Genomic DNA, 27,719 nt, shown 5'->3' with positions numbered 1-27,719 from the left:
GGAGAGAGAGAGAGGGAGAGAGAGAGAGGGAGAGAGAGGGAAAGAGGGAGAGAGAGAGAGAGAGAGAGAGAGAGAGAGAGAGAGAGAGAGAGAGAGAGAGAGAGAGAGAGAACACGAAAATGTATTTTCATCATTTGCAAGTTTGTTTTCAGTTCCTTATCTCCCACTGGGCAACTAACTACCCTTTAGCTGCCTTTGAGAAGTAGCATATTCTTGTGAACAGAGAGTGGCTCTGAAGCCAAGAAGAGCTGGATTCCTGTCCTACCTTGGTCCTATAATGACTGAGTTACTCTAGGCAAGTCATTTAAGCTTTATATGCTCTTTACAACAGTGAAGAGAGACTCTAGACTGGTAAGCACTGTAGCTAGGAGTGGGGGAAGTTTGCCTGAAGGGCATGGGGGTGGTTCTCATGATTTGGAGGACAGATGAATGAGGTGTGTCTCTTTGTCCATCTCAAATCAATGGGACAAATCAGACAAATCAAAGGAGGGTAATCCTCAACTTCAGATGTTTGGGGTTGGGAGTCCCAAGGGCATAAGGGAGCAAAAGAATTTCCCTGCTTACAATTTGCCTGAGTTTGGGGGGGTACAATGCCCTTGCCACTATGATGCTACTACAATTCTTGGGCCAAACTATCCTAATTTACTTAAGAAAATCCGATTTCTTTTAAATAAACCTTTAGCCATGGTACAAACTAATGATATTTTTTTCTCCATAAAAAAAAAAAAAACAACAAACTTCCAACAAAAATGTTCCTGAAAGTTGCATGGATGGTGGTTTGTGCCAAATGTTTTAACAGAGAACAATTAGGAATAGTACAGATAATGGTACTATTATATACCTTGTTAAAANAGAGAGAGAGAGAGAGAGAGAGAGAGAGAGAGAGAGAGAATAGTCCTTCTTGGACCTAGGGATGAGACGGGACTAGAAGGACTCAAGCTGTCTCCCTGTTCCTCTAACTGGGACTGTCTCCTAACAATAGTAACAAGAACCACAATTCTAGCTCCATAGTACAGAGAGTTTTGCCCCAACATCTAGATATTTACAAGATTTGGGTAAGGTATGTCAGTGTAAATATTCTCTTTTCCTTTTGACACATGAGGAAAAAGAACCCCAGAGAAATGACAGGATTTCTCTAAGGTCATTTGGGTAGTAGATAGGGCAAAGCTAAGTCTCAACTCCCAGGCTGGGGCTCTGTCACTAATTAGCCATGGGACTTTGGGTTCATGACTTTCTCTCTCTGGTCTCAGTTTCCCAAACTTGTAAAATGAGGGGATTGATCTAGATAATCTCTAAATTGCCTCTTTTTCACATAGGAAGAAAGTAGAGCCCCTAGAATTCTCAGGGGCTTCAGAATATATCTTGCTCCGGGGCTAGAAGTGAGTTGTATTGGATATTCATAAACCCCAGGTTATCCCCCTTTTTGACTGAAGCTGATTTCTAAGCCTACTGCAAGGATAAAGATGGCATCTATCACAAGAGGCATGTTAGGATTGGAAAATGACGGGAAATTTCACCTAATTTTTGGCTCCACTGGGTCTCCTTTTTGCCAGCAGGGGTATCGGATAGCACTAAAAGCCAGAAACAACTGTAGAATCTCTGGGATTTGCTTTCTCTCTGATGAGGTGGCAAGTGCTGCCTGTGATCTGACTCTGAACAGCGTTACCATTGTCAGAGCCTCTTTTCGATCCACAAAAAGATGGCTTTATCTCTGGATTCTGTCCCTTGGTAATCACTGGTCTTCTCCAGTAAGGTTTTCTGGAAGATTCCTCAGTTTCTTTCTCCCTTTGCAGATTATTTCCTTTTGGGAAAAGGGTACTTCAGAACAGCGAAAGTAAGATCAGGGATCACAGAAACCCTGGGAGGAGGTGCTATTATTACCCCCATTTAAAGATGAGGAAATAGCTGTGTGACCCTGAGTAAATCACTTAACCCCTGTTGCCTAGCCTTTACCACTCTTCTGCCTTAGAGCCAATACATAGTAGTGATTCTAAGACGGAAGGTAAGGGTTTTTAATTAAAAAAATAATAATAAAGGTGTGGAAACTGAGGTAAACAGAAATTAAGTGGTTCGGCCAGAGTCACACAGATGTAAGTATCTGAGGCCAGATTTGAATTCTGGTCTTCCTAACTCCAGGCCTGGTGCCCTATCCATGTTCTGTTGTATTTTTATGTGTTTTGTTAAATATTTCCTTACTTACATTTTAACCTGGTTCAGGTGCCCTTGGGAGCACTGCAGTGTTTGATATCTCTTATTTAACCCATCCCCCTCATTTTACAAATAAGGAGACCCCGGTTCAGGTGACTTGTCCAAAATCACACAAAAAGTGCCTGAGTTAGATTTGAAACCAGATCTTCAGATTCCAACTCTAATAACTTCCTATCATTTCACCATGCTTTCTTTCTCTGCTCCTGACCCCTAGTGGGGAGGAGTGGCATGGTAGGCCAGCATCTTCAGCATCATGACCTATTATTTTTTCCAAAGGAAAAGAATGGAATCAAAGAAAGATGTAGAGCTACAAGGGGTCTTGGAGGCCATCTGGTCCCATCCCTTTCTTTTACAGATGGAGAAATGGTGCCTCAAGGAAGTAGTGACTTACCCAAGGTCACTCAGAGGCAGGATTCAAACCTAAGGTCTTCTGATTCCAGTGTTAGTGTGCTTGCATTAAACTACCCTGGGAGAAGTGATTGAGTGAATGGGTTTTATTTCTCTTCCTTTTATTTTATTTATTTATTTAAAAAAAAACCTTACCTTCCCTCTTGGAGTCAATACTGTGTATTGGCTCCAAGGCAGAAGAGTGGTAAGGGGTAGGCAATGGGGGTCAAGTGACTTGCCCAGGGTCACACAGCTGAGAAATGGCTGAGGCCAGATTTGAACCTAGGACCTCCTGTCTCTAGGCCTGGCTCTCAATCCACTGAGCTACCCAGCTGCCCTCTCTTCCTTTTAAAAGGCAGTTATTTAGTAAGTCTTTCCTCATATAACAAAGAAAATCAGTTGGCAAAGCCTGTAGTCTGACAGTGTGTGCAACATTTCACCATCAAAGTATGCCACATCTCTACCAAGAGAAGGAAAGTGTGTTTCTCCATCTTTTTTCCATGACTGAAATTGATCATTGCAGTTAATGTGAGTTTCTATTCTTTTTATTTCCTTTTAAAGTGATTTTATTGATTTTTTTTTGGCATCGCCTGCATTTCCCCCTGTATCTCTTCTCTCCCCTTGCCCTGAGAGCATCCCTTTCAGTGGACTTCTAGAACTGTCTTGTGAACAAGCCTCACAGTAGCTGTTGTGGAGCTCCGATCATTCATGTCTCCTAAAGTTTCTTTGAAATTCTTGACTGTCGAAACTTGCCCTTCTGAAGCTTTTCCCTGAAGGCAGCTGAGCAAAGTCCTTAATTATATTCCAACGGCTCATACTAAGGGGTCAGACTGTTATGATGGGTTGGCTTGTGTTTGTGAAATGAGTTAGAGATATATGTGATCAGGGGAGGCCATAAGCTTCCCCAGTTGTCCTTAAGACCACCTAACATAATTAAACAAGATTCATGACTCAGAACATTTTTTTTTCTGGCACTGGATAGAATCAGGAAGACCTGAGTTCAAATCCATCCAGACAACTTATTAGTTATGTGACTGGGCAAGTCGATTAACTTTTTGCCTTTGTTTCCTCATCTGTAAAATGGGTATAATAATAGCAACTACATCCCAGGATTGTTGGGTGGCTCAAATGAGATCATTGTAAAGCACAGTTCCTCACACACAGTACACACCAAATAAATGTTAGCAATTATTATTTTCATTATTTGATGATACTATGTAATTGCATATAAGTAGGATGTAGGGGAGCCCTGACTGGGACTTAGAAGCGGTTATTAACCAGGAGATTCTGCACCCCTTGACTCAGTCCTTATCCCTCAAGGTCAGAGATGTTTACATTGTTGTCTTTGGAGATACAAAGACAGAGGAGGTGCTTAATATATGTTGTTTCTGTAGCTGCTGAGGGGATGGCACTTTGTCAGTGGAGAAGTTACTGTATTTCAACGTTGAAAAATGAATCCTTTTTTTTTTTAATTCTTATCTTCTGCCTTAGAATCAACAGGAAGCATCCATCCCAAGGCAGAAGAGTGGTAAGGGCTAGGCAATAAGGGTTAAGTGATTTGCCCCGCTAGGAAGTATCTGAGGCCAGATTTTAAATCCTTGTTGAATGTGGAGAAAGCAGAATGATGTAGTGTCCAGAGGCCAGGATAAGTCACAAAGCTCCAGATTTAACTCCCATTGGCTATATGACCCTGGGCAAGTCACGTCACCTCTCCGTGCACCTGGTAACCTGTAAGCTATCAGCCTTTGAAGACAGCCAACCTGAACAGCAGGGAAAGGATATCTGGCCAATCCATGAATCGGAGACATCTGTTGAGGATGCCTGGGCTAGATGTTCTGAGAAACCCTCCAGAGACACCAGCTGTAGATGTCTGGAATACAGAAGATTTGGGGTCTAGTTAACAGTGTGTGTGTTTCACTGAGAAGGTTCAGAAAAGGCACCAGCCTGCACTGGTGGAGGAAGCCCCTCAAACTGATGAAACCTTAGGTCTGGATGCAAAAAAAAAAAAAAAGGGAAAAAATCCTCTCTGCCACATGTGGGCCTGGAGGAATGGGAATTCAAGATTAGGGGAATTCTGGGAAATAATTCTGTTTGATTCAACAAACAGTTCTTGAGTAGTTTGTGCCAAGCATCTTGCCAAACCCTGAGGATACAGAGAATGAAACAGTCCCTGCCCACGAGATGCTTATATTCTCTCCAGACTGGAGGGAGTGACAGCATGTCCCTAAGGAAGTAAATAGAGCATACAAAGGATTTTTCAGAAATCAAGAGTGCTAATAACCTGGAATTTCCAGAGGGGCCTTCTGTTCTTACTGCTGCGGTGCCTGAGCTGTGTTTTGGAGGAACCTGGGATTTGAAGGGAGACGTGAGGAAGGGATGCTTTCCAATGGTGGGTGAAGGTGGGAGACAGATCGTTTGGGGGCACAGCTAGGAGACCAGTCTAATTGGAAGGGAAATATGAAATAAAATAGGTAGGAACCAGATTATGGAGAACCTTAAATGCTCAGCAGAGGATTTGTTTCATTCTAGCGGCAATAGCAGGCCATCGAAGATGGTGAGGGGCAAGAGGAGGTTGATATTGTCTGATCTTTGTTTTAGAAATATTTTGGCTGAAGCATCCCATGGGTTCCAGGCCTAATACTGTCTCCTGTCACCCAGATTGGGTGCATCTGACCAAATCACTTCCCACTGACAAGTAGCCAATGGGCCACACCAGCTCTCCAGGGCTGCTGTGTGCTCAGCTTATCAGATTTCCCAGCAGACAAGTTTTCATTCCGGTAATAAGTTTGATCTGTCCAGCCAGCTTTTATTTCTCCATCAAAACAAGGAAGAAGGTTTGGCAGTTGCCCGAGACAGGGATGAGCCAGTGTCTGGATCCACTTAGCTATCAGTCTTTGAAGGTAGCCAACTTGAACAGCAGCAGAAGGATGGCCAGTCTATGAACTGGAGACCTTTGTTGAGGGTCCTGGGCTAGATGATCTGAGAAATCCACCAGAGACATCAGCTGAAGATGTCTAGAATACAGCAGATTTGGGGTCTTGGTAATGGTGTGTCCATTTCACTAAGAATGTTCTCAGGGGGTGAGCAACTAGATAGCTCAGTGGATTGAGAGCCAGGCCTAAAGATGAGAGGTCCTGGGTTCAAACCTGATCTCAGACACTTCATAGCTGTGTGACCTTGGGCTAGTCACTTAACCCCCATTTCCTAGCCCTTACTGATCTTCTGCTTTGGAACCAATACAGTATTGATCTCTAGACAGAAAGTAAAGGCTTGGTCTTTGTTTTTTGTTGTTGCTTTTTTTTTTTTTTTTTAAAGAATATTCTCAGGTCTGGATCAGTCTAGTTGGGGGTTTTAGTAGAAACTTCTGAAAAACTGATCAGATGTCTCACTTCTATCAGTCCAGGAGAATGGGCATGTATTTGTACATAGACAGACCTGTAGACAATGCATGTTCTTAGGGGGCAGCTGGGTAGCTCAGTGGTTTGAGAGTCAGGTCTAGAGACGGGAGGTCCTAGGTTCAAATCCGGCCCCAGACACTTCCCAGCTGTGTGACCCTGGGCAAGTCACTTGACCCCCATTGCCCACCCTTCCTACTCTCCCACCAAGGAGCCAATACACAGAAGTTAAGGGTTTAAAAAAAAAACAAAAACAAAAACAAAAAAAGACAATGCATGTTCTTGATGAAGGTCCCTGTGCAAAAACTGATCATTTTGTAACAAGACAGCCCATAGTTGGCAGATAGTTGGATGGGATCCTCCCAGGGCAGAGAAACAATATGAATAATAATGATTTTGTCACGTTTTAAGAGCACTCCTTAGAGCCAGGAAGACCAGAGTTCAAGTCCCATCTTTGACTCAGATTGACTGTGTGACCCAGAACAAGTCAGCCTCCCAGGACTCTAGGCAACACTCGAAGGCTATACAGTTCAGAGAAGGTGCCAGCCTGCACTGGGAGAGGGCAAGGCCTTGACCCCAGTGAAATCTCAGGCCCAGTCCCCCTCCTCCTACCCACCATTCCTAATAATAGCTGCATAGAAAGCAGGATGGTGGGGCAGAAACCTGGCTAAAGGCAACCTGGATTTGAGTCCCCACCCTGTGACTTACTAGCCCTGGGACTGGTCAAATCCTGTCCTGATATGGCTAGATAAATATGGCTAGATAATAATAAATTAAATAATAAACAAACAAACAAACGAATGAATGAGTGAATGAATGAATGAATAGATTAAAAAATAGACAAATAAATAAATGAATGAATAATGTGGCTAGATAAAATTTGGGAAGAAAAAAAGAACTGGATCCGTGAATAGCCTGGAGAGTAAATATGAGTTAAAACACTGGAATGCAACCCTTGGCTAAAAGTGACTAGATTGGGAGAATGGACCATCTGTCCTCCACCTTGGTTTGACCACAGCTACCATCTTGGGCTTCATTCTGGGAACCATAAACTAGAGCATGTCCAGATGAGAGTGACCACGATGCTAAGAACACATGTATGCCTTGCCCAATGAAGACTGATGGTACAAGCTGGGATATGTTGAGTCTCGAGAAGAAAAGCCTGGGGTCAGGGTCAGGGTCAGGGTAGGGAGAAGGCATGATTGCCATCTCAGTCCCTTTAAGGGTTGTCATGTAGAAGGTTATCATCTTCTCAGCCCCAAAGGAAGAACTAGTAATAAGTAGCTCTTGCAAGGGCAGATTGCAGCTGGTAGAAGAAAATAGCATGGAGAACTGTCCATCCACTAAATGGGCTGCCTCAGGAGATAACAGATGAATTGCGCGTGCCTCGAGGTCTTGTGCAGAAGGCATGACGACTATTTTTCAGGGACTTTGGTGAGGGCATTTTTGGTCAGTTTGGAATCATTAGCATCCAACACTTAACTAGAAAGAGTTTGGACCCAGAAGACAACTTTAAACAATGTGTGGCAAGAATTGGAAGTCCACAGATCTGGATTCAAATCCATTAATTTTTTTTTTTAAACCCTTACCTTCTGTCTTGGAGTCCATACTATGTATTGACTCCAAGGCAGAAGAATGGCAAGGGTGGGCAATGGTGGTCAAGTGACTTGCCCAGGGTCACACAGCTGGGAAGTGTCCGAGGCTAGATTTGAACCTAGGACCTCCCATCTCTAGACCTGGCTCTCAATCCACTGAGCTACCCAGCTGCCCCCAAATCCATTAATTTTTTAAAAAAACATTTGGATGATGATTTCACTATAATCATTTCCTTTGTTTTCCTAGGCATTTGACTTTATGCATTTAAACCTCATTCTGAAAAGGGGTCCATAGGCTCCATCAAGCCACCTTAGGAATCCGTGACAAAAGAGGTTAAAAGCCCCTCGATGGTATCTGAAGTCCCTCCTAGTTCTAAAAGTGTACCATCGATGATGTAGGCCCTTCGAGGCGGATTCCTTGCCTCATTTGAGTTTAATGCCAGACTTTCCCAAGCCTAAATCAATCCAAATATAGTAAAGCTGGTGTCGGAGGGCCCAATTTGAGACAAATAGCCTCTTCAACGGACACTGAGCTATTGCCAGAAACTCTCCAGTGGGGCCAGCCAGCCTCCTCACCCCATCGTTTTTCTTGCCTCACTGGTTTTAGGTTGGATTAGTGAAATCACAACCATTTATTTTTTTTAAACAATTAAATACTGATTGATTGATTGATTGAATTCATTTGCCCTTTGTTCATTCCATAAGTATTTACCAAGCGAGTACTTTGTGTAGAGCGCTGTGCTGGGCACAGACAGAGATAGACAAGAAATAGCCCTTTCCCTTGGGCAGCCCCCAGCCCAAGGGGGGGTAAGAAGCACCTGTTCACAGGTAAGACACGTGCCAGAGAGATCAGGAGAGGTGCATAGGAGAAATGTGATCTACAAGGAGATTTCCGAGAACAATCGAAGCTCAGATTTGAAACGGAGGCCCGGGCCTCCTTATTGAAAAAAGGAAGACCTTCCTTAATGTCTGAAGTGTTCGTGGGCTGGAATTTCTTGGATGGAACAAAGAAAAACTGGAGCCATTTCTCAGTTTGGAGGAATTGGGGCAACACATGTGGGGAAAGGGGATAGATGCCTCCTTCTGCTACTGGGCAGTAACTTAGGGAGCCTGTGAGTAAAGGACAAAAAGGAGGAGAAAGTTATCACAATACACTGGTATTGGTATCAGGTACCACCAATGGACTGCAACTATCTTAGACTTGAAGGAGGAGTGGGGCAGGGGAGAGGGGTGTACTGGTAAATTTTTTTTAAACCCTTATCTTCTCTCTTAGAATCAATATGCTAAATTGGGTAAGGGCTAGGCAATAAGGGTTAAGTGACTTGCCCAGGGACACACAGCTAGGAAGTGTCTGAGGCCAGATTTGAATCCAGGACTTCCCATCTCTAGAACTGGTTCTCTATCTACTGAGCCATCTAGATTCCCTCTACTGGTAAACATTTAACAACCAGTTCTCTGAAAGCGCTTTTAATTTTAATCTACATTACTAACATTTCCCCCATCTTAAGTTTCGATAATCAACAAAATATAAGTCAAGCCCTGATTTGTAACACTTGCCAATTTCCAATCTAAATTAAAAATTTAACAGTTGGCTCCATTGAGCTGCCTCCAACACACCTCTGTGTAGAAGTTTCCTCATTGGCAGCTCCCTATGCTAATGAGACCATAGGCTCAGAGGATCATAGATTGAGAGCTATCGGAGTCTTAGAGGCCATGGAGCCTAACCACTTCATTTTATATTTGAGAAAATTGAGGTGCAGAAATGACTTGACCAAGGTCACACAGCTATTATGAATTGAGGTAAGATTTGAACCCAAATCTTCTTGGCTTCATATTGTTCCCTAGTCCTACACCTCTGACAAAGTCATTATTATAATAAAATAAATGCATGTACCATCCCAGGTTACACCTTACAAGTACATTTCTTTAGGGAAGAGAGTAAGCACTTATTAAGTACCTATTATATTCCAGGCACTGTGCTAGGCACTTTACATTTTTTTCTCTATTATATATAAAAACAGTTTTTACAATTGTTATCTGATTCTCACAACAAGCATTTAAACAGAGGCTAGATGGGTTTCTGTCAAGGATGCTGTAGAAGCATTTCCTGGATTGGGTAGAAGGTTGGACTGGTTGGTTTCAAAGGGCACAGAGTCTGGGCATTGGAAGGGACTGCAGTGTCCAACCCAGACAGCAAAGGAATCCCTTACTACAAGGGTCATAGGACCTCTGCTTGAAGATCTCCCAGGAGAGGGAACCGACTTCCCCAGCAGCCCATTCCACTCATGGGGTGCTCTGATCGCTAGGAAGCATTTTCTGACATTAAGTCCCTACCGGAATCTTGGCCACCTCCCTCCTGTCTTTACTGGTTCTCAGTTCTTCTCTTTCAGGTGAAAGAGAACAATTTCTGCACTCTGTCAAAGCCCTTTAAGATAGCTGAAGTTGGCTATCAGTTGTCCCCCTCCACTTTGAGTCCTTTCTTCTTCAGGCTAAACAACCCCAGATCCTTCCATCGATCCTCGTGTGATGTGGTCGGAAGGTCCTTCACCAGTCTGGTGGCCTTTCTTTCTCTTGATCTTTTCGAGCTTATCAATGTTGGTCCTAAAACATGGCATCCAGACCCAAGCGCCATGCTCTGGGTTTGACAATAGACTCTTCAACCCTAAGGGTTTATGATCCAGTGCATTAGAATGCTCTCCATTGTGTCTCGGAAAGGATGTGAACATGGACACCTTCTACATTCTCCTCTTCCTCCTTCCCTTCCTGAGACTTCTTCTCCTCTCTCTAAGTAACCTGGTGAATAAGATGATGATAAATGTTTGTGGGCCCTCAGTGGGATGGACCTGGTGAAGGGGATTTACCTTGCTTGGTCAGACTCAGAGTCCCATTATCTCTTCGTATGTCCTCACCAATGCTGCCTGATTCCTTGGGCAATTCTTGCTAGGAAGTCAAGGAATAGGAGGAGATGACATATATGTGTGCAGTACTTTGTCTGGGTGGCATTTCTATAGCACATTAAAGTTCTGGAAAGCAACTTCCTGACAGCAACCCCCGGGGCATAGGAAGTATAAGTGTTTTTCACCCTTATTGAGGAAACTGAATCTCAGAAGGTAAGTGATTTGGGGGCAGCTAGGTGGCTTGATGGATGGTGATCTATATATATATATATAGAGAGAGATGGGAGGTCCTGGGTTCAAATCTGGCCTCAGACACTTCCTAGCTGTGCGATCCTGGGCCAGTCACTTAACCCCCATTGCCTAGCCCTTACCACTCTTCTACCTTGGAACCAGTACATAGTATCAGTTCTAAGATGGAAGGTAAGGCTTGCCCAGGAGGGTTAAAGTCACTGGATCATATATAAGATCCCACACCTTGAATTCAGGCTTGAATAGGAAAGTGAGCTTAGTCAGAGACCAAAATAAAACCCAAGTGTCCTGACTCCCAGTTCTGCATTTCCTGGGGGCTGGACCACGTGAACTTTCTGAAATGTCTACCCCACAGTCTCTTGCCAGATAGGGGGCCAATATCAGCAGACTAAATCAATCTTGTCCTTAGTTTCCTGTGCCTTGAACAAGGAGCATATGCAATCTGCCTTCTACAACGTTTCTCAAGGATCTCAGCTTTCCCCTCAACTCCCATTTTGGCCACCCTTGTTGAATATCTCATCCCTTCCCACCCAGACCATTGTACTAGCCTCCTAATTTATGTCTCTTCCTCCAATCCATTTCTTCTTTGATCATGGGAGCATAGAATCAGTCTCAGAGCTGACCAGGCTCAGAAACCACCTAGTCCAGGGATGGGCAAACTTTTTTAAAGAGGGGGCCAAAGGAAAGGAAATGCTCGTCTGTCAGTCCGTTTCTAAGGCAACTCTTTCCAAGTTTCGTTGTATTGTGTCCTACTCATTGTATTTGTCAGATTAGGAATAATGTCAAGCAGCTGATAGAACATTTCAGGGGACCCCATCTGGCCCTTGGGCTGTAGTTTGCCCATCAATGACCTAATCCAACCTGTACCTGAAGAAGACTCGCCCATCTCATCTTTCAAGGCAGCCGAGTCCATTTCCACCTACTATCACTTTGCCCAATTTATCTACTAAATGTTTTGCTGATTCTTGCATTGCCTCTCTTAAAGAGTTCTCAGTAGGAATGGAAGTACTTTGTAAATCCTTAAATGCTATGGAAAAGGAGGTTATTATTCCTATAGTGGGCCTCCTGTCAGATATTCCTGTGGCTTTCTTTCATATCTTTCCCTGTCACTGTCCTGTCTTATGTATGGGAATCTCGTTTCCCCAGCTGGACTGGAGATCCTTGGGTTGCCACCTCTAATGTGCATCCTGAGATGGGCCCATTTACTGGTGTTCAGCAAAAACGTGTACAATGATCACCCGAATGAATGAATGAACCGAAGACTTGCATGTTATAGAGTTCTGGATTAAATAAACAGACACAGGATTTGAGAGTTTAGGGCAGAAAAGGCTCTTGGAGAACCTCGAGTCCAGGCTCCTTTTATAGATGCAGAAACTGTGGCCCAGAGGTGCGGTGGCCTGCCCACAGTCACACTGGAAGGGAGTGGTGAAGTCAGAGCTAGATCCCTTGACCTCAGGGCTCCTTGTGCTGGGCTCTGTGGTTTCTCTAGTGCTGTAGGCACTTTCAGGCAGGAAGAGATCCCAGCAATGGTTTGGGTAATTGGGGAATGAGAATAGGAAGTGATCTGGGCCTTGAAGGATGAGGAGAATTTGGAGAAGATTGGAACTTCGGGTAGAAACCAGCAAATGGATCCACAGTCCATTGCTGAAATGGGTCCGTCATCTCTCAGCAGCTTTGCCTCAATACCTGGTAACTGTCCACTTGCAATCCTTGGCAGATGAATGGTTGGGCTTCACTGGATGATGGAGCACAGGCTGGGTCTGCCCTTGCTTGCCTAGGACCTGCTGCCTCAGCACATGTCCAGGAAGATAGTCGGGCCTTGGACTCAGAAGCTTCACTATTCAGAAGTTCAAGTTCATGTTCCCAGTGATTGAGGTGCTGAAGCAGAAACTGAATATATTGCTTTTCTCCCTCCCTCTCTTTCCATATCTCCCTTCCTCTCCCTCTCTCTCTCTCTGTCTTTATCTCTGTCTCTCTCTCTTCTCCCTTTTCTCCTTCTTATCTCCACAGTGCTGACTCCTTGTACCTAACATGCTGAAGTTAACACCCCAAGTCCTCTATTCTCTTCTCTGCCTCCATTATTTTTCTCTACACAGGACAGGCTCTTTTTACCCTATGAAACTGAATCTTCATGGTACCCAAGGAGCCCTCTCTCAGTCTCTCTCCATCTGTTCTTCCAAATTATTTAAGTTGCCCCTCTCCTTCCTTGTATTTCCCATCCCCTGTCCAGAGGACAAGACTATGGGGCAAAGATGGTCCAGAGCGTTGACCGTTTATTCCTTCTACAAGCACCTACCATATGTCAGACAATTATGGTTCCTTTTTTTCTAAGAAATGGCCAACAGGTCAGAGCCTCATATCCTGGTTTTCTCTAGTAGTCTCAACAGGGACAAATCCCTTCACTTATTTGGGTCTCAGCTTCCTTCTTTGAAAAATGAGGGGACTGGATTAAATGATCTCCAAGGTCTCTTCCAACTCTAATTCCTCCATTTTCAAATGCACTTTTGGCTAGCATTAGAAAAAGGAGGCAAAGTTGGATAAAAGACACTATAATGAACAGAGATCTAGAGTTGGAGTCCTGAAAGTCTGGGTTCAAATCCCACCTCTGACACTTCCTACATCAATGACCTTGGTTTTCTTATTTGTAAAATGAGAGCTGGACTAGATGGTATCTGAGGTCCTTTTAAACTCTGACAATCTCTAAAGCAAGGGTTCTTTCAACTTTCTGGGGTCATGGAACCTCAAAGAAGTCTCATAAAACCTATAGACCAGGGGCAGCTGGGTAGCTCAGTGGATTGAGAGCCAGGCCTAGAGACGGGAGGTCCTAGGTTCAAATCCGGCCTCAGCCACTTCCCAGCTGTGTGACCCTGGGCAAGTCACTTGACCCCCATTGCCTACCCTTACCAATCTTCCACCTATAAAGTCAATACACAGAAGTTAAGGGTTTAAAATAAAAAAAAAAAAACCTATAGACCACTTTTCAGAGTCACAGATTTTGCCTACATTCATAATGGAAGGGAATACTAAATTGCTTAGTTTATTGAAAATAAAGATGTCATTTTTTTCTATCCAAGTACATGGACCCCAAGTTAAGAACTTCTTCTATAAGGCAACTCTTTCTGTCTATCTATGAAGTAAGACAATAGGCTTTAGAATAGAAGAACATAGGCTTAAATCCCACCTCTGATGCTTACTACTTGTGTGACCTTGGACAAGTAACTCTTGGGCCTCAGTTTGCTCATCTTTAAGATGTTGGACCCTATGGTCTTGAAGGCCCTTCATTCTTGAACTAGCTCTATGATCCTCTATTGGAAATTCCCAATTGAGGCTTCTTATATTCCCATGTAGAATGAGGCACTGAATGTAGCGACCTCACAAGTCCCTTCCAGCTCTTAAAACAATGATTTGGGGTACCTTGTTGCTTGAGGGATCTCTCTGAAGACTCAGCCTGTGGGTGTATGATGGGACTTGAGACTCATATTTTGAAGCTACCCTTTTCTGGTTGCTTTTCAGGCTGCACGCTCGCTACTACGAACTAGCACCCAACATCGTGCCCATGGACTACCGAAAGAACCCCATAGTCACCGTGCCCATGTCGGTCATCATACAAATGCCTGAGTTCAAGGTACTCTTAGGGACTTCTTTGGGAGAGAAGCATAAAGAAAATCTTTGGGGTTTCCCAAGCCAGTCTAGCAGGATGGGCTGTAGCAATCCATGGTGCTGTTCTCATTGATTCATGTCATGCATGAATTCATGCATCCCATCAAGACTACACTAGCCAAATTGGACTACTGGCCATTCCCTGAACCCAGTACTCTATTCCCCACTTCTGTGCATTTGAATAAACCCTGTGTAATGCCTAGAATGCACTCCCTTCATCTCTGTCTCTCAGAATCCTTGTCCTCCTTCCAGACTCAACTGAGGGCCTCTGAAGCTTCCACAGTGGTGGTCTGGGTATTCATCCTCTTCCATTTGTTATAAATATGTATAGTTTGAAAGTTTAGTGAGGTCTCGTTCATTTTTATCTTTGTATCTGTTGTATCTTGGGTACCTTGGACAGTGCTTTGCACACAGTAGGGGCTTAATAAATGTTTTGTTGAATTGAATTGAGCCTCTCCCTTTCCTCTTGCCTCTCTTTGTCTTTCTTCCTTTGCCATCTATTAGGCGAGACAAGACTTATATTGCTATAATTATACTAAGAAATAGAATTGTCTAGGAGATTCTCTTTATGTAAATTGAAAATTGCATCAGAGAGGTGGAAGGTGCCTTGGAATTGTGGGGGAAAGGCTGAATGTAGAGTCAAAGGACCTGAGTTCAAATTATGACTCTGCTACTTATGGGTCATGGGATCCCAGGCAAGTTACTTAACTCTTCTGAGACACCCTTTCCTCCTCTGTGAAATGTGGACTAAGACCTTTAAGTTCCCTGCCAGGCCCAAGTCTGTGGTCCAATGAGCTTGTGGTCCTAATGGGAAGAGCCCTGCTCTCTCCTGCCAAAATTAATTTGTAGATGTCTCTGTCAGATACTCCAAGAAGCATAATAAAAGGCAGTATGAGGACATCGAACCCAGAGCTGGGAGCAGGAGGCCCACACTTCTGAGCCTGGAGCAGATGGGGAAGGGGAGGCCAGGAGATAGGGTGGCATTTATCTGAGGCCACAGAGCCAGCTGACGGCAGAGCCAAGAGGAAAAGTCCAGGTCTTCTCCTTTCAGTCAAAGGCTTTTTCTGTTGGGGAGGCAGCTTTCAGACAGAAAGTAGAGTTTTCTGACAATCAGAGCTTTATATAGACTGTATCTCTGTCCTGTATACATGCAGGTATATACACATAACATGCTGATATGTGTGCATATGTATATTTATATGTGTTATATGGGGGTGTGTTTATACATACATACATACATACATACATATATATATATATATATATATATATATATTTTAACCAGACCTGTAATTTCATCCATCAAGAGTCTCCTGGTCAGGAGTTCCTTCTCTCCAGGCAGATCTCAACCTCTCCCAGGGCACTTAAAGGTTAAGTGACTTTCCCAGGGTCACACAGTCAAAAGTATTTGAACCCAGGTCCTTCTGATTCTGAAGTCAACTCTGTCCACTCTACTACACTGCTTTATCTCTATCCATGTGTAGATAGATGTACACATGCATGTACATACACATACATATACACAAGGGACCAAGAGACAGAATTAGAAGGCTAGATGTACACACAGACATGACAAGGAAAATAAAGCAATTTTCAGAGTCGGGAGGAGGGAAGGGAAGGAGAAACAGAGACAGAGAGAAAGAGAAAGAGAAAGAGAAAGAGAAAGAAAAAGAAAAAGAGAGAGAGAAAGAGAAAGAGAAAGAGAGAGGCAGACATAGAGAGACAGAGAGAGATTGAGATGGTAACTTCTACATGTGTGTGTTTTCCTCCCCTTACTTTCTGATTTTCACAGGAGAATCCCTTCAAGGAGAGAATTGTGTCATCTTTCTCTGAGGATGGCGAGGGCAATCTCACCTTCAATGACTTTGTAGACATGTTTTCAGTACTCTGTGAGTCAGCACCGAGAGAACTCAAAGCAAGCTATGCCTTTAAGGTCTTTGGTAAGTAGTGCCCAGCGTGCCACTGCTGGCATTAAAGACAAACTCAAGAACAGCATGGTGAGGGTGCCATCCTCTCTTAGGGCATTACCTTGGACTTTCCTGTACTGAACCTTCTGGAGACAGGATGGATACTCAGCTCAGATAGGCCACTGAACCACTGGCTCCCTCCCCCCACCCTCAGATCCCACCAGCTAACTGAAAACACGGCTGCCATTCCCATTGGAGACACGAGAGTGCCTCCCCTGAGAAGGAGGAGGAGGAGGATATAGGTCAGGGAAAAGGAACCATTCTGGGCAGAACAACATTGGGAAAATTTGTCTTTGACTAGTCCACTTCCCTTTTCGAGGCCTCTCTCTCCCCTCCTCTCATGGAAAATTCAATTTTTGAAGCTGTTATTAAGCACCTAATCTGAGTGAGAGACAGCCTGATACCATGGACAGAGGGCTGGCCTTAGGAAGGAGTCAGGAAGACCCAGTTTGAGTCCTGGCTGCTCTGTTATCCTGGGCAACTCATTTCTTAATCTCTCAATGCCTCAGGCAACTAAGATGATAAGTGACAGACAAGTCAGCCACCTACATTAGGTGGAAGGAGAATTCCAACAAGGAGTTTCTCATAGAGATAAAGTCAGAGATCCGGCCCTCCCCCAAAGTGTATAAGGCACTGTGTTTCCATCCTAGTGATACAAAAATAACTGCAGCCCAGGCATAACCCAAAAGAAAGTTAATATTATGTAGCCAAGTAGTAATGATGATAATAGCAAACATTTATATAGTACTTACTATGTACTAGGCATTATATAATTAATATTTGATTTGATCCTCAAAACAACCTAGTAAGATAGGTGCTACTATTATCCCCATTTTACAGATAGGGAAACTGAGGCAAACAGAGGCTAAGTGACTTGTCAAAGATCAGACAGTCAGTGAATGTCTGAGGTCAGATTTGAACTCAGGTCTTCCTGACTTCAGGCCCAGTGCTCTGTCCACTGAGCCACTTTAGTCATAATAAAAGGGTTTGTGTGATAAAAGCAGGGTTAGAGACCCAAGAAAAAGTCTATGAGAAAATCAAAGAGGGAACTTGCTTTGAACTGTGGAAGTAAGGTAGAAGTAGTGCCTCAGTTGGCCTTAAAAGAAGGGAAGTTAATTATCAACAGTTGGACTTTAAAATATAAACTCCTTAAGGCCAGGGACCCATTTTTTTTTTTGCCTTTTTTTGTATCCATAGTACTTTGCACAATTCTTGGCACATAGTGAATGCTTAATACATGATTGATTTATGGGAACAGGAACCATCTGGGGTAGAAATGTAGACATGGACATTTTCTATATAGAAATGGTATTTGAAGGTAAGGGAAAGAATGATACAGCCAAGGAGGAAAGAGGGTCAGAGGAGAAGAGATGGACAGAATAGGACAGGACAGGACAAGACAGAAAAGGAGAGAAGGGCATTAAAAATGAATCCTAATTTTTCTTCATTTAGATGAGAAAACAGGTTGAGAGAAGAGCAGTTATTTGTCCCAGGCTAACCAAATGTTAATAATAACAATAATAACATTTTGAGGAACACTTACATTAATAGGGCAAAAAAATGATACAGAGCCAGTGAATTAGAGGAGGAACAGTTAGAGAGATCAGAACAGCTAGAGAACCAGGAGAGTATGAAGTTTGTAACATCAAGTGAGGAAAACCTAGAAAGGAGAATAACTAACAGTGGTAACACTTAACACAGCTAACCCTGTGGTAATGATGATAACTGAAGGAGACCATTTAATTTGTCCATTTGGAGGTCACTGATGATCTTAGAGAAACAGATTTTAGTAGCAGTGGGGATTTTAGCTAAGAGTAGTAGAGTAGCAGCTGAATTGAGGTCCTTGAAAAAGCTAGAAGAAATTCAGTCAATGGTGTTGGTGGAAGGTAAGCCTTGATGAGAAGGAGAATATCTTCTGTGACTATAAGGGAAGAGGAGAGAGAGTTGGGGATGATGCTCAGATATCTGAGAAATTGAGGAGGGGAACAGAGAGAGCCCATGTAAGATGGGCTCAGTTTTCTCACTGAAGTAGGTAGCTGAATTATCATAGTGGTATATGGGGCTATTGCAAGAGATACTACAAACAACAGGTGGAAGTTATAGATTTCAGCTTCACATCAAGAGCACTTCCAGACAGTGAGAGCTGTCACAAAGTGGGATGACCAGTCTTGGAGCATCCTCAGCTGGACCCTGAAGATCCCTTGTTAGGGATGTTAGAGAAGGGATTTCTTCTAGTGGGATTGGATGACTTTTAAAGTCCTTCCTATCACTGAAACTTTTGTATTGGAAACTGCATTTCAGTTAATCAATTAAATGGGATCAGCCATACAAGCCACAAGCATTGATTAAATAAATACATCCGATGTGCCTGTCACTTTGTTAAGTGCTAAGGATACAAAGATGGCTTCCCAATGATTCTTGGCCTCAAAGAATGCTTTCTACCTCCAAAGAAAGAACTGTTGATGTTGGAATGCAGATCAAAGTATATGATTTTTCACTTTAGTTTATTTGGGTTTTTATTTTGGTGTTTGGGTTTTATATGAGGATTTTCTTATAAAAAATGAACAATATGGAAATATGTTTTGTATAATAAGAATATAATAATAATTGTAAAATAATTAAGTTGCTTGCCAGCTCTGGGAAGAGGGAAAGAAGGGAGGGAGGGAGACAATTTGGATCATATAACTTTGGAAAACTTATGTGGAAATTTGTTATTAAATGTGATTGGTAAAATAAAATATCTTTACATTTAAAAAAGCAATTTCTTGCCTTTGAGAAGCAAATTCAAGGTAATGGAGGTGGCGTGGGATAGGGTGGAGGCACTTACTTGAGATGAACTTTGAAGGAAAGGAAGGAAAGGAGGCATAGAGGAGGAGTGCATTTTAGGTATCCTTAGCCACAAGAAATGATTTATCCAAGGTTAAACAAATGTCAATAAAGGAAGGCCTTGCTAAAAGGGGGGAGTGAAATGTGATCTCTTAGATCAGTCAGTACAGGAACACTTGATTCCACAAAGTTAGGCTGCTTTTGAGAAAGGAATATATCATTTGTGAAGAGTTTAGGGAAAGGGGACGACCTCCTTGATTCTGTGATTCCTACAGCTTCTGACTTAGATTAGAGAGAGAGATAAGGGAGGGATAGAGAAAGAGAGCTAAGAGAGATGAGAAAGAGATAGAGATAAGAGAGAGGGAGAGAGAAAATAGAAGAGAGGAAGAGATAAGAGAGAGATAAGACATGAGAGAGATAAGAGAGAAGGAGAGATAAGAGAGATAAGAGAAGTCACTGCCATCATCATTGACAGCTCTCTCTCTCTCTCTCTCTCTCTCTCTCTCTCTCTCTCTCTCTCTCTCTCTCTCTCTCTCTCTCTCTTTCTCTCTCTCTCTCTCATCAAAGTGATAGATGGTAATACCAAAAGACCAAGGGTTTAGAGTCTCATTTTATGAGTCTGTCCTCTGCCTCTACCAAGATGTAATTAATATTCCTGGAGTCCAGTGACACAACCCGTTCCCATCAGCCTGCCTGTATTGGAGGGTCTGGGAGCTGCATGTATTGTTCCATTTACCCACCAGAGGGTGACATAAATCCTAACTATCCTAAATACTTACATGTTACAGAAATTAGTGGGAAAGGTAGCAGAATGGTGGAGATGGGAGGCACTGTAGAACATGGAATGTCAGAGGTATGAAGGACCTTAAATATGAAATATAGAGGGGAAAGGGAAAGGTAGGTAGTGTAAGAATTCTAGAAATAAGACTTGGAAAGACTGAGCAAATTGCTCGTAGTTGTTGCACTAACAAAAAAGAGTCCAGACTAGAAGCTGAGTATCCTACCTCTAAATCAAGAGCTCTTTCTATGGCGGCAATACAGTGACGTCTTCTAAGAGTCATTATTTCCAAGATGAGAGGTCTCAATGTAGCTTTCTGCTATGTGAAGCCCAGTTAGGTGGACTTGTAGATTCATAGACCCTTATAGCTGGAAGGGGCCATCTTCCTTCTTCCCACTACCTCTTTCCCACATTATTACAGAAAAAGAAACAGAGGGCTGGAGAGGACAACCTACTTTTCCATGGTTCCATTTAGCAAGTGAGTCAGAAGCAGAATATATTTAGGACTTTTGAAATACAGGCCAGTATTCTTTTAATCATTCCAGGGGACATAGGACCTGTTTTTAGTCTTTCTTTTAGACCTAGTAAATTATATGTCAGAGTCCTTAGAGATTGAACTAAGGCTAGGGTAAAGGTGATGATGCATCAGGAATCCAAGGGTCAGAATTTTCAGAATCACAATGAAACTCCTCAAAGACTTCCAGGTTAACGAGGATGATGATGATGATGATGATGATGATGGTGGTGATGGTGATGAGATTGGTTCCCTCTGTCCTTCCCTGAGTAGACTTCAACAATGACAACTTTATCTGCAAGTCAGACCTGGAACTGATCCTGGCTCGGCTGACCAAGTCCGAACTAGAGGAAGAGGAGGTGGTTCTCGTGTGTGATAAGGTCATTGAAGAGGCTGATCTGGATGGAGATGGAAAACTCAGCTATGCAGACTTTGAGGACATGATTGCTAAATCCCCTGACTTTGTGAGGTATGGAACAGCCCTTCGGATTTGAATCAAACTAGACTCCAAGGCCAATGCTCTTTCCAGCCCACTGCCTTTTGACTTCTGGAGACTCAGACTTTTCTCCTCAAGTCGAATTTTTATTCAAAATGTTGCCTGTCCAAATAGGCCTAACCTTAGAGCTGGACTACCTCTCCTCTTTGGAAAGTTGACCTGAAGTCCAGTGTCCAGTATACTGAACAGTATATTGAACATTTGAGTGCTCAAATAAATAATTTTTTGCTAAAAACATATTCCAGTACCCCCCAGGTAGATACAGTTCCATAAGAGGTTAAAAGCTAGCAAGAAGGAGATTCCCTGGAATCTCAGGAACTTCCTGCACACAGTACTAAGAACCTTACTTTCATATTCTTCTTGCCCAAAGGACCCATGACTTAGGACTGGATCAATCCACTTGGGTTGATACAGGATATTAACTAAGGATTTAATCCAGAGATCAAATTAGATAATATTTGTAAAGCGCTTAGTATAGTGCCTGGCACATAGTAGGGGGCTAATAAACATTAATTCCATCCATCCATTCCTGAGTCTTCATTAGCTTAGCCATGGAGCTCAAGCAGGATGAGCTGCAAGTGGGCAACAGGTGTGTAAGAAGAAGCCTGCCCATCCCAGTTTCCTTTATCTCTTGGTGTTTAAAAGGCTAGAGCCGGTGGTTTCCCTTCTGATAGACATTGCGATATCTTTCTCTAATAGCTCTGGTCTGGCCTCTGAGGAGATCTGTATTCGATTCCTCATTCTAATCATCACATCTATTTAATACTTTGTTAAGATCTTGTCATGAATCGGCCCATAGGATCTCCTCAGCAGTCCCTCGAGGGTCAGTGTGCCTGTGACAGGCCATTTCACAGAGGCTCACAGAAGTTGCTTTTAAACAGCAGCTGAAATAACTCCTTGAACTGGCATTGAGTTGGACTTCAAACCCAGGCCTTCAGACTCCCAAGTCTTCCTATTTTACTTCAGCAACCCCACCACTGATGTACAGTGTGACCTCTGTAAAATGTGGGAGTCAAGTCTAGAAGATGGCTAAGAACCCCCATAGCTCTGGTTATGATTCTTTGATTCTACAATGAAGCAAAGGTTTTCTTAACCTCTGGTTACAACCTCTTCCCCTAAAGCAGTGATTCCCAAAGTGGGTGCCACCACCCCCTGGTGGGTGCTGCAGCGATCCAGGAGAGCGGTGATGGCTACAGGTGCATTTATCTTTCCTATTAATTGCTATTAAAATTTTTAAAAATTTAATATCCAGGGACACTAAGTAATATTTTTTCTGGAAAGGGGGCGGTAGGCCAAAAAATTTGGGAACCACTGCCCTAAAGGGTCATCGTGTCCTGCTTTGGCTCCCCCACTTCCTGCCCCCTAATTCTTTCCCTCTAATACCTCTGTTTCCCCACAGCACTTTTCACATTCGGATTTGAAGCAGACCACTCAAGGACATCAGCTCAGCCCAGGCACCTCTGAAAGGCCTCCAGGACCCCTCTTTTGGAGAGGGAAAAGTTTCTCCAGATTTGTGTCGAGTTATCGTCAGCAGAAGATGTGGCTTCCTGTGATTTTATACCTGTGAAAATTTATTATGGCCCTGTTAGCAAAAAACAAGCCCACCAAACCAAAACCACTAACCAAACAGAAACAATTGACCTACTAGGAGACTCCCATCAGTCTCCCATATACTCCCAAGATCTCATAGTTTTCTCCTCCATACCAAAGATACTCTTAACCAGCTGGAATGTTGGGACTGGGAATTATCTCTTGCCAATCTTCATGGCTTTGAATTTATCTGTCTGTCTGTCTGGAAGGGTCACAGGCAGAGAACCACATCTTGATTCCTGCCCTAAGGTTTGCCAATCTGTTGACTCCACAATGAAGGCCAAGCTGGGTCTAAATCTGTCCTGCCTTGGGAAATGAGGCTTCATCCATATTGATATCTTTTCTTTCCCAAACCTCCTTAAAGAACCAAGAAGAAGGCAGGGGGGAAACATCTTTTAAAAATCATAAAAGAGCTTCACTCTACTAAGACTGGAATGATTTCTAAGAAACATGAGAGTGAACACAAAAGAAAAAAAAAAGAGAGATGAAGTTTCAAATCAGCTATGCAATCTTTCTCATCAAATGTCCCTATTCAACTCTGCCTTTCTCCCTTGACCAGACACTGTCATCCCCCTCTCCGGGCCTGGCCCGGGACCCACTGCCACTTGCCTCTGGCAGTCAATGGAAGGGCTCTGTCTCTCTTATTTCATCATTCTTTTCCCCATTAAATATTCTTATTGATTTGACCATGACTAAATGATATGTGGACCTTGGCGCCATTATTCATTCTTTCAGACAACCAACAAAGTACCTAGAACGCTTCTACACCATACTAGGTACTGGGTGGGAATACAAAGAAAAAGATAAAGCAAGAGTTCTGGGGAGAAAGCACTAGCATTTAGGGGGATTTTATTTTATTTTTGAAATTTTTTTACTTAATTAATTGATTTAAAATATTTTTCCATGGTTACATGATTGATGTTCTTTCCCTCCCCTCTACCACCCACAACCCTCCCCCTGCAGCCAACGAGTAATTCCACTGGGTTTTACATATGTCATCAATCAAGACCTATTTCCCTATTATTATTTGCATTAGGGTGATCACTTAGAGTCTACATCCCCAATCCTATCTCCATCGACCCATGTGATCAAGCAGTTGTTTTTCTTCTGTGTTTCTACTCCCACAGTTCTTTCTCTGGATTTGAATAGTGTTCTTTCTCATAAGTCCCTCAGAAATGTTGTGGATCATCGCATTGTTGCTAGTAGAGAAATTCATTACATTCGATTGGGCCACAGTGTATCTGTTCTATATATAATGTTCTCCTGGTTCTGCTCCCTTCACTCTGCATCAATTCCTGGAGGTCTTTCCAGTTCACATGGAATTCCTCCAGTTCATTATTCCTTTGAGCACAATAGTATTCCATCACCAACAGATACCACAATTTGTTCATTCATTCCCCAATCGAAGGGCATCTCCTCATTTTCCAATTTTTTGCCACTACAAAGAGTGCAGATATAAATATTTTTTGTATAAGTTTTTTCCTTATTATCTCTTTGGGGTATAACCCCAGCAGTGGTATGGCTGGATCCAAAGGCATTAAAAAAAGTATTTAGGGGGATTAAAAAAAAAAGGTCATATAAAACATGTTTTAGCTGAGCTTTGAAGGAATCTAGAGATTCTAAGAGGCAATGAGTGTGTTCCAGTCATGGGCAAAGGCCAAATGATGAGAGATGAAGTATCATTGCTGAAAAATCAGTTTGGTTGGACTGTAGGTTTCATAAAGTAGTAGGGGTAATGGATGAGAAGGCGGGAAAAGTAGGATGAAGTCAGTTCGCAAAGGGCCTTCATATTTTATTCTGGATGTGATAGGGAATAGAGGAATAATACGTTCTGACCTGAACACTAGGATAACGATGTTGGCAGCTATGCACATGGTGGATTAGAGTGGGGACAGACTCAAGGACACTAATTAGGAAGCAGCTGCAATGATGAAGAGGTGATGCAAATGAATTAAAGTGGTAGCTGTTTGAAGGGTAGGAGGGGGATGGATGGCAGGAGATGCAGACAGAATTGACCAGATATGGCAACTGATTGGATTTTGGTTTCAAACCTGAGAGGCTGGAAGAATGGTAATTCCCTCAACAGAGACAGGAAAGTTCAGAAAGAGGAATGAGTTTGAAAGGAAAGATGGGCTCCATTTTGGACTTGAGTTCAAAATATCCTACAGGACGTCCCTTTGGAAATGCCCAATAAGTAGTTGGTCATTTGACAAACATTTGTTATGCATCTACTGTGTATTAAGGAACTGAGTTCATGGGGAAATGAAAAGTATAGGGATTGATTTCTTGCATAGTGTTATTTGAGAAGGTCCAACAGTGAAGGTTCTCTTGAGCATCACCCTCTCCATGTTCTTCCTTATAACTTTCAAACACCACCTCCTGCCCCAGGAATGGAAATTGACTTCGTCCCCCAAACTACATATATGACAGTTCTCAACCATGTTGTAAACACTTTGAGATAGGGCCATGCCAATCAATCAATTGATAAATATTTAATAAGTGTCTGCTATGTGCCTGGCACTGTGCTAAGTGCTGGGGATATAAAAAGAGACAAAAGAGTCTCTGTCCTCAAGGAGATAACATGTAAATAAATAAACAAGCTACATACAGGCTATATCAGAAGTAATTTATAGAGGGAAGGCACTAAAATTTAAGGGAGGCTCTCTGTAGAAGCTGAGACTTTAATTGGACTTAAAGGAAGCCAGAGAAGTCATGTCTCGACTGTCTTTGACTCTCTTCCCTCTCAAGTTCCTAAGAGTGCTAGACACTGTGGAGATATGTAAGAAATTTTTGATAATGAATCTGACTGTGGGTTGGCTGAGATCTTGAATAAGACTGTCCAGGGATCAACACCTACAAAGCTCCACAAACATGTACATCAACACTCTCAGCTTCAGGGTATTGTCCCTCTCCAGTCACTCCCATCAACTACTTATCAGTCATGCTCTTGTAAGGGGGGTAGGCATGTTCCCTTGCATATGCACCGTTTTGCATCTATGGCCCCTCACCTCTTTGTAGAAAAGAGGGAAACATTTTCACCATCTGTTCTCTAGGACCTTAATTGGACATTACTGCACTTACTTTAAGGAAAGAAGAGATCCCTGTTGGCTGAAGTGATCAAGGGGGTTTCCTGGAGGACTTGGGTCAAAGGGCCACAAGTCAGTCATTGGCCTCATGACTGACCCAGTTCATTTTAATACCACAAACATTTATGAAGTGACTATGATATGCCAGGCACTGTTCTAGGTGCTGAGGACACAAAGAGAAGATGAAATAGCCCCTGCCCTCAAGGAGCTTATATTCTACTACCTAAATGGTTTCCAAGAGCCACAGTTGACTTGATTCCAACTGTCTGAGGCCCCCTGGTCTGCAGTAAGCCCTGAGATCCTAAGCTCTCAATCTGAAATGCTTGAGGGACTCCCAAGGGCTCCTAAGGACGCTAAAGAAACTTTTTATTTGGAAGTGGAGGCTGTCTTCCAGAGCAGAAAGTTCTCTATCATTGTAGACTTCTGAAACTATAATGAGAACTTGCATTCCCATTAAAATTTACAAAGTAGTTTCATCATATCAACCCTACTGAGAGGGAGATAGTGAGGAGAGGTAGGTAGTGCAACTGTTGGATAGGTGACTTGCCCAGAGTCACACAGCTAGTTATTGTCAGAGATAGAGTTCCACCACAGAGTCACTGATCACAAATATGTGCATTCTTAAAGAGAATTGTCTTAGTCAATCTCATTTTGCCAACATCTGCCTTATGGAATGATAAGTTAAAATTTTAAATTTTAAATGTCTGGGTTTGAATCCAGATCCACCACTAACTAATCTTCATGGCCTTGGCCACAAACTTCTCTGAGCCTCAGTTCTCTCATCTATAAAAGATTGGAATTGGAGGAGTTTATCTTTAAAGTTCCATCTAGTTATAAATATACTCAATTTCCTTTTTATTTGCATATTAGTTCTATATTAAGAATGATCCATTTTTATTATCCCTATCTATGTGGATGGAATAAAATTCTGAGAGGCAAAAATAATTTTAATGGAACAGGATTCTCTTGGGGAACCCCAGTGTGTATCTTCCTTGCCAACACCCAAGGAATGGATGAATGCTTTAGGGGATGCACTTCCACATTATAAAAGATCTTAGCATTGGCATAGGGTGGGAGAGGGATAACAACCCATAAGAACATATGTTTTTTTCTTGGTTATTTGACCATTTTGCAATTTCCGTATGACATTCTTCAGCACTGGTAAGAGAGAAAACCAAATTGCTCCATTATCAGAATGGAAATCTGGACTGAAACGATGCTCCTGTTTCTTTCTGAGGTCGTGATGGCCTAAGAGTGCCCAACGAAGCATGCTTGTTAGAAATATTGATTTGTTTTGCTTAATTGTAGAGTTTGTAAAGAAGGGAGAGCTCTGTTGAGGAGAGAGGAGGCATTGGAAAATGATAGTGATGTGTGTGTGTGTGTGTGTGTGTGTGTGTGTGTGTGTGTGTGTGTGTGTGTGTATTTTAAAGAATATTGATCTTTACATTGGGCTAAAATTTCTTTACTATCCAATGAGATAATGTGCTTTCCATAGTGCCAGGCACATAGTAAGCACTTAATACATATTTATTCCATCATTCTTCCCTGGTCCCTTGCCACATAGTAGGACATAGCTGGGGAGACAGGAATCAGGAAGAAATGAGTGAAGGTATTGAAATGGAAGAATCATTGACCCAGGAGGCAGGAGGCAGGCATTCCAGTGTCTGTTCTGCCATGGCTTTGCTGTGTGACTTTGGGCAAGTTGCTTCCCTTTTTTTGGACCTTGATTCCTTTATATGTAAAATGAAGCAGCTGGATTCAGTGACCTCTAAGGACCCATCCAGCTCTAATATTCTACACATCTCTAGCCTTTATGTTTATTTTCCTTAGAAATCCCAAGGTCATGGACTGAATGCCCTTCCTCAGGTTTTATTTTTAGGCTTCTGGATTCATTTTTTGTGTTCAAGTTGAACTTGTGGAGTCTGGAATAACAGAGGTTTCTAGATGATTGGACCCCGGAGTATGGACCTGGGTCCCTCAGTCAGCTGTTGGCTGCCAAGGGAGCCTTCCTCAAACTCCAAGCTTCTCTCCTCTGGTGTCTCTGCTGCCAAGACAACCAAGGTCCCTGGTG

The 27,719-nt window shown here is 42.8% G+C and overlaps 1 protein-coding gene across 1 annotated transcript in view; it reads left to right on the top strand.

The window, feature by feature from the left end:
* The window catches only part of CIB2 (calcium and integrin binding family member 2), a 23,516-nt gene extending 268 nt beyond the window's left edge, over window positions 1-23,248 (top strand). The window contains exons 2-5 of the mRNA XM_044662891.1: window positions 14,245-14,356; window positions 16,184-16,331; window positions 20,750-20,945; window positions 22,372-23,248. Of these exons, the coding sequence (XP_044518826.1) occupies window positions 14,288-14,356; window positions 16,184-16,331; window positions 20,750-20,945; window positions 22,372-22,393 (435 nt within the window). The 5' untranslated portion in view covers window positions 14,245-14,287 and the 3' untranslated portion in view covers window positions 22,394-23,248. The remainder of the gene's footprint in view (window positions 1-14,244; window positions 14,357-16,183; window positions 16,332-20,749; window positions 20,946-22,371) is intronic.
* The last annotated feature ends 4,471 nt before the right edge of the window (window positions 23,249-27,719 follow it).

Source organism: Gracilinanus agilis, chromosome 2 (genome assembly GCF_016433145.1).
Source record: "Gracilinanus agilis isolate LMUSP501 chromosome 2, AgileGrace, whole genome shotgun sequence".
NCBI classification, from domain to species: domain Eukaryota; kingdom Metazoa; phylum Chordata; class Mammalia; order Didelphimorphia; family Didelphidae; genus Gracilinanus; species Gracilinanus agilis.
The sequence above is the reverse complement of the archived record's forward strand: the minus strand, read 5'-3'. Positions and strand labels throughout refer to the sequence as shown.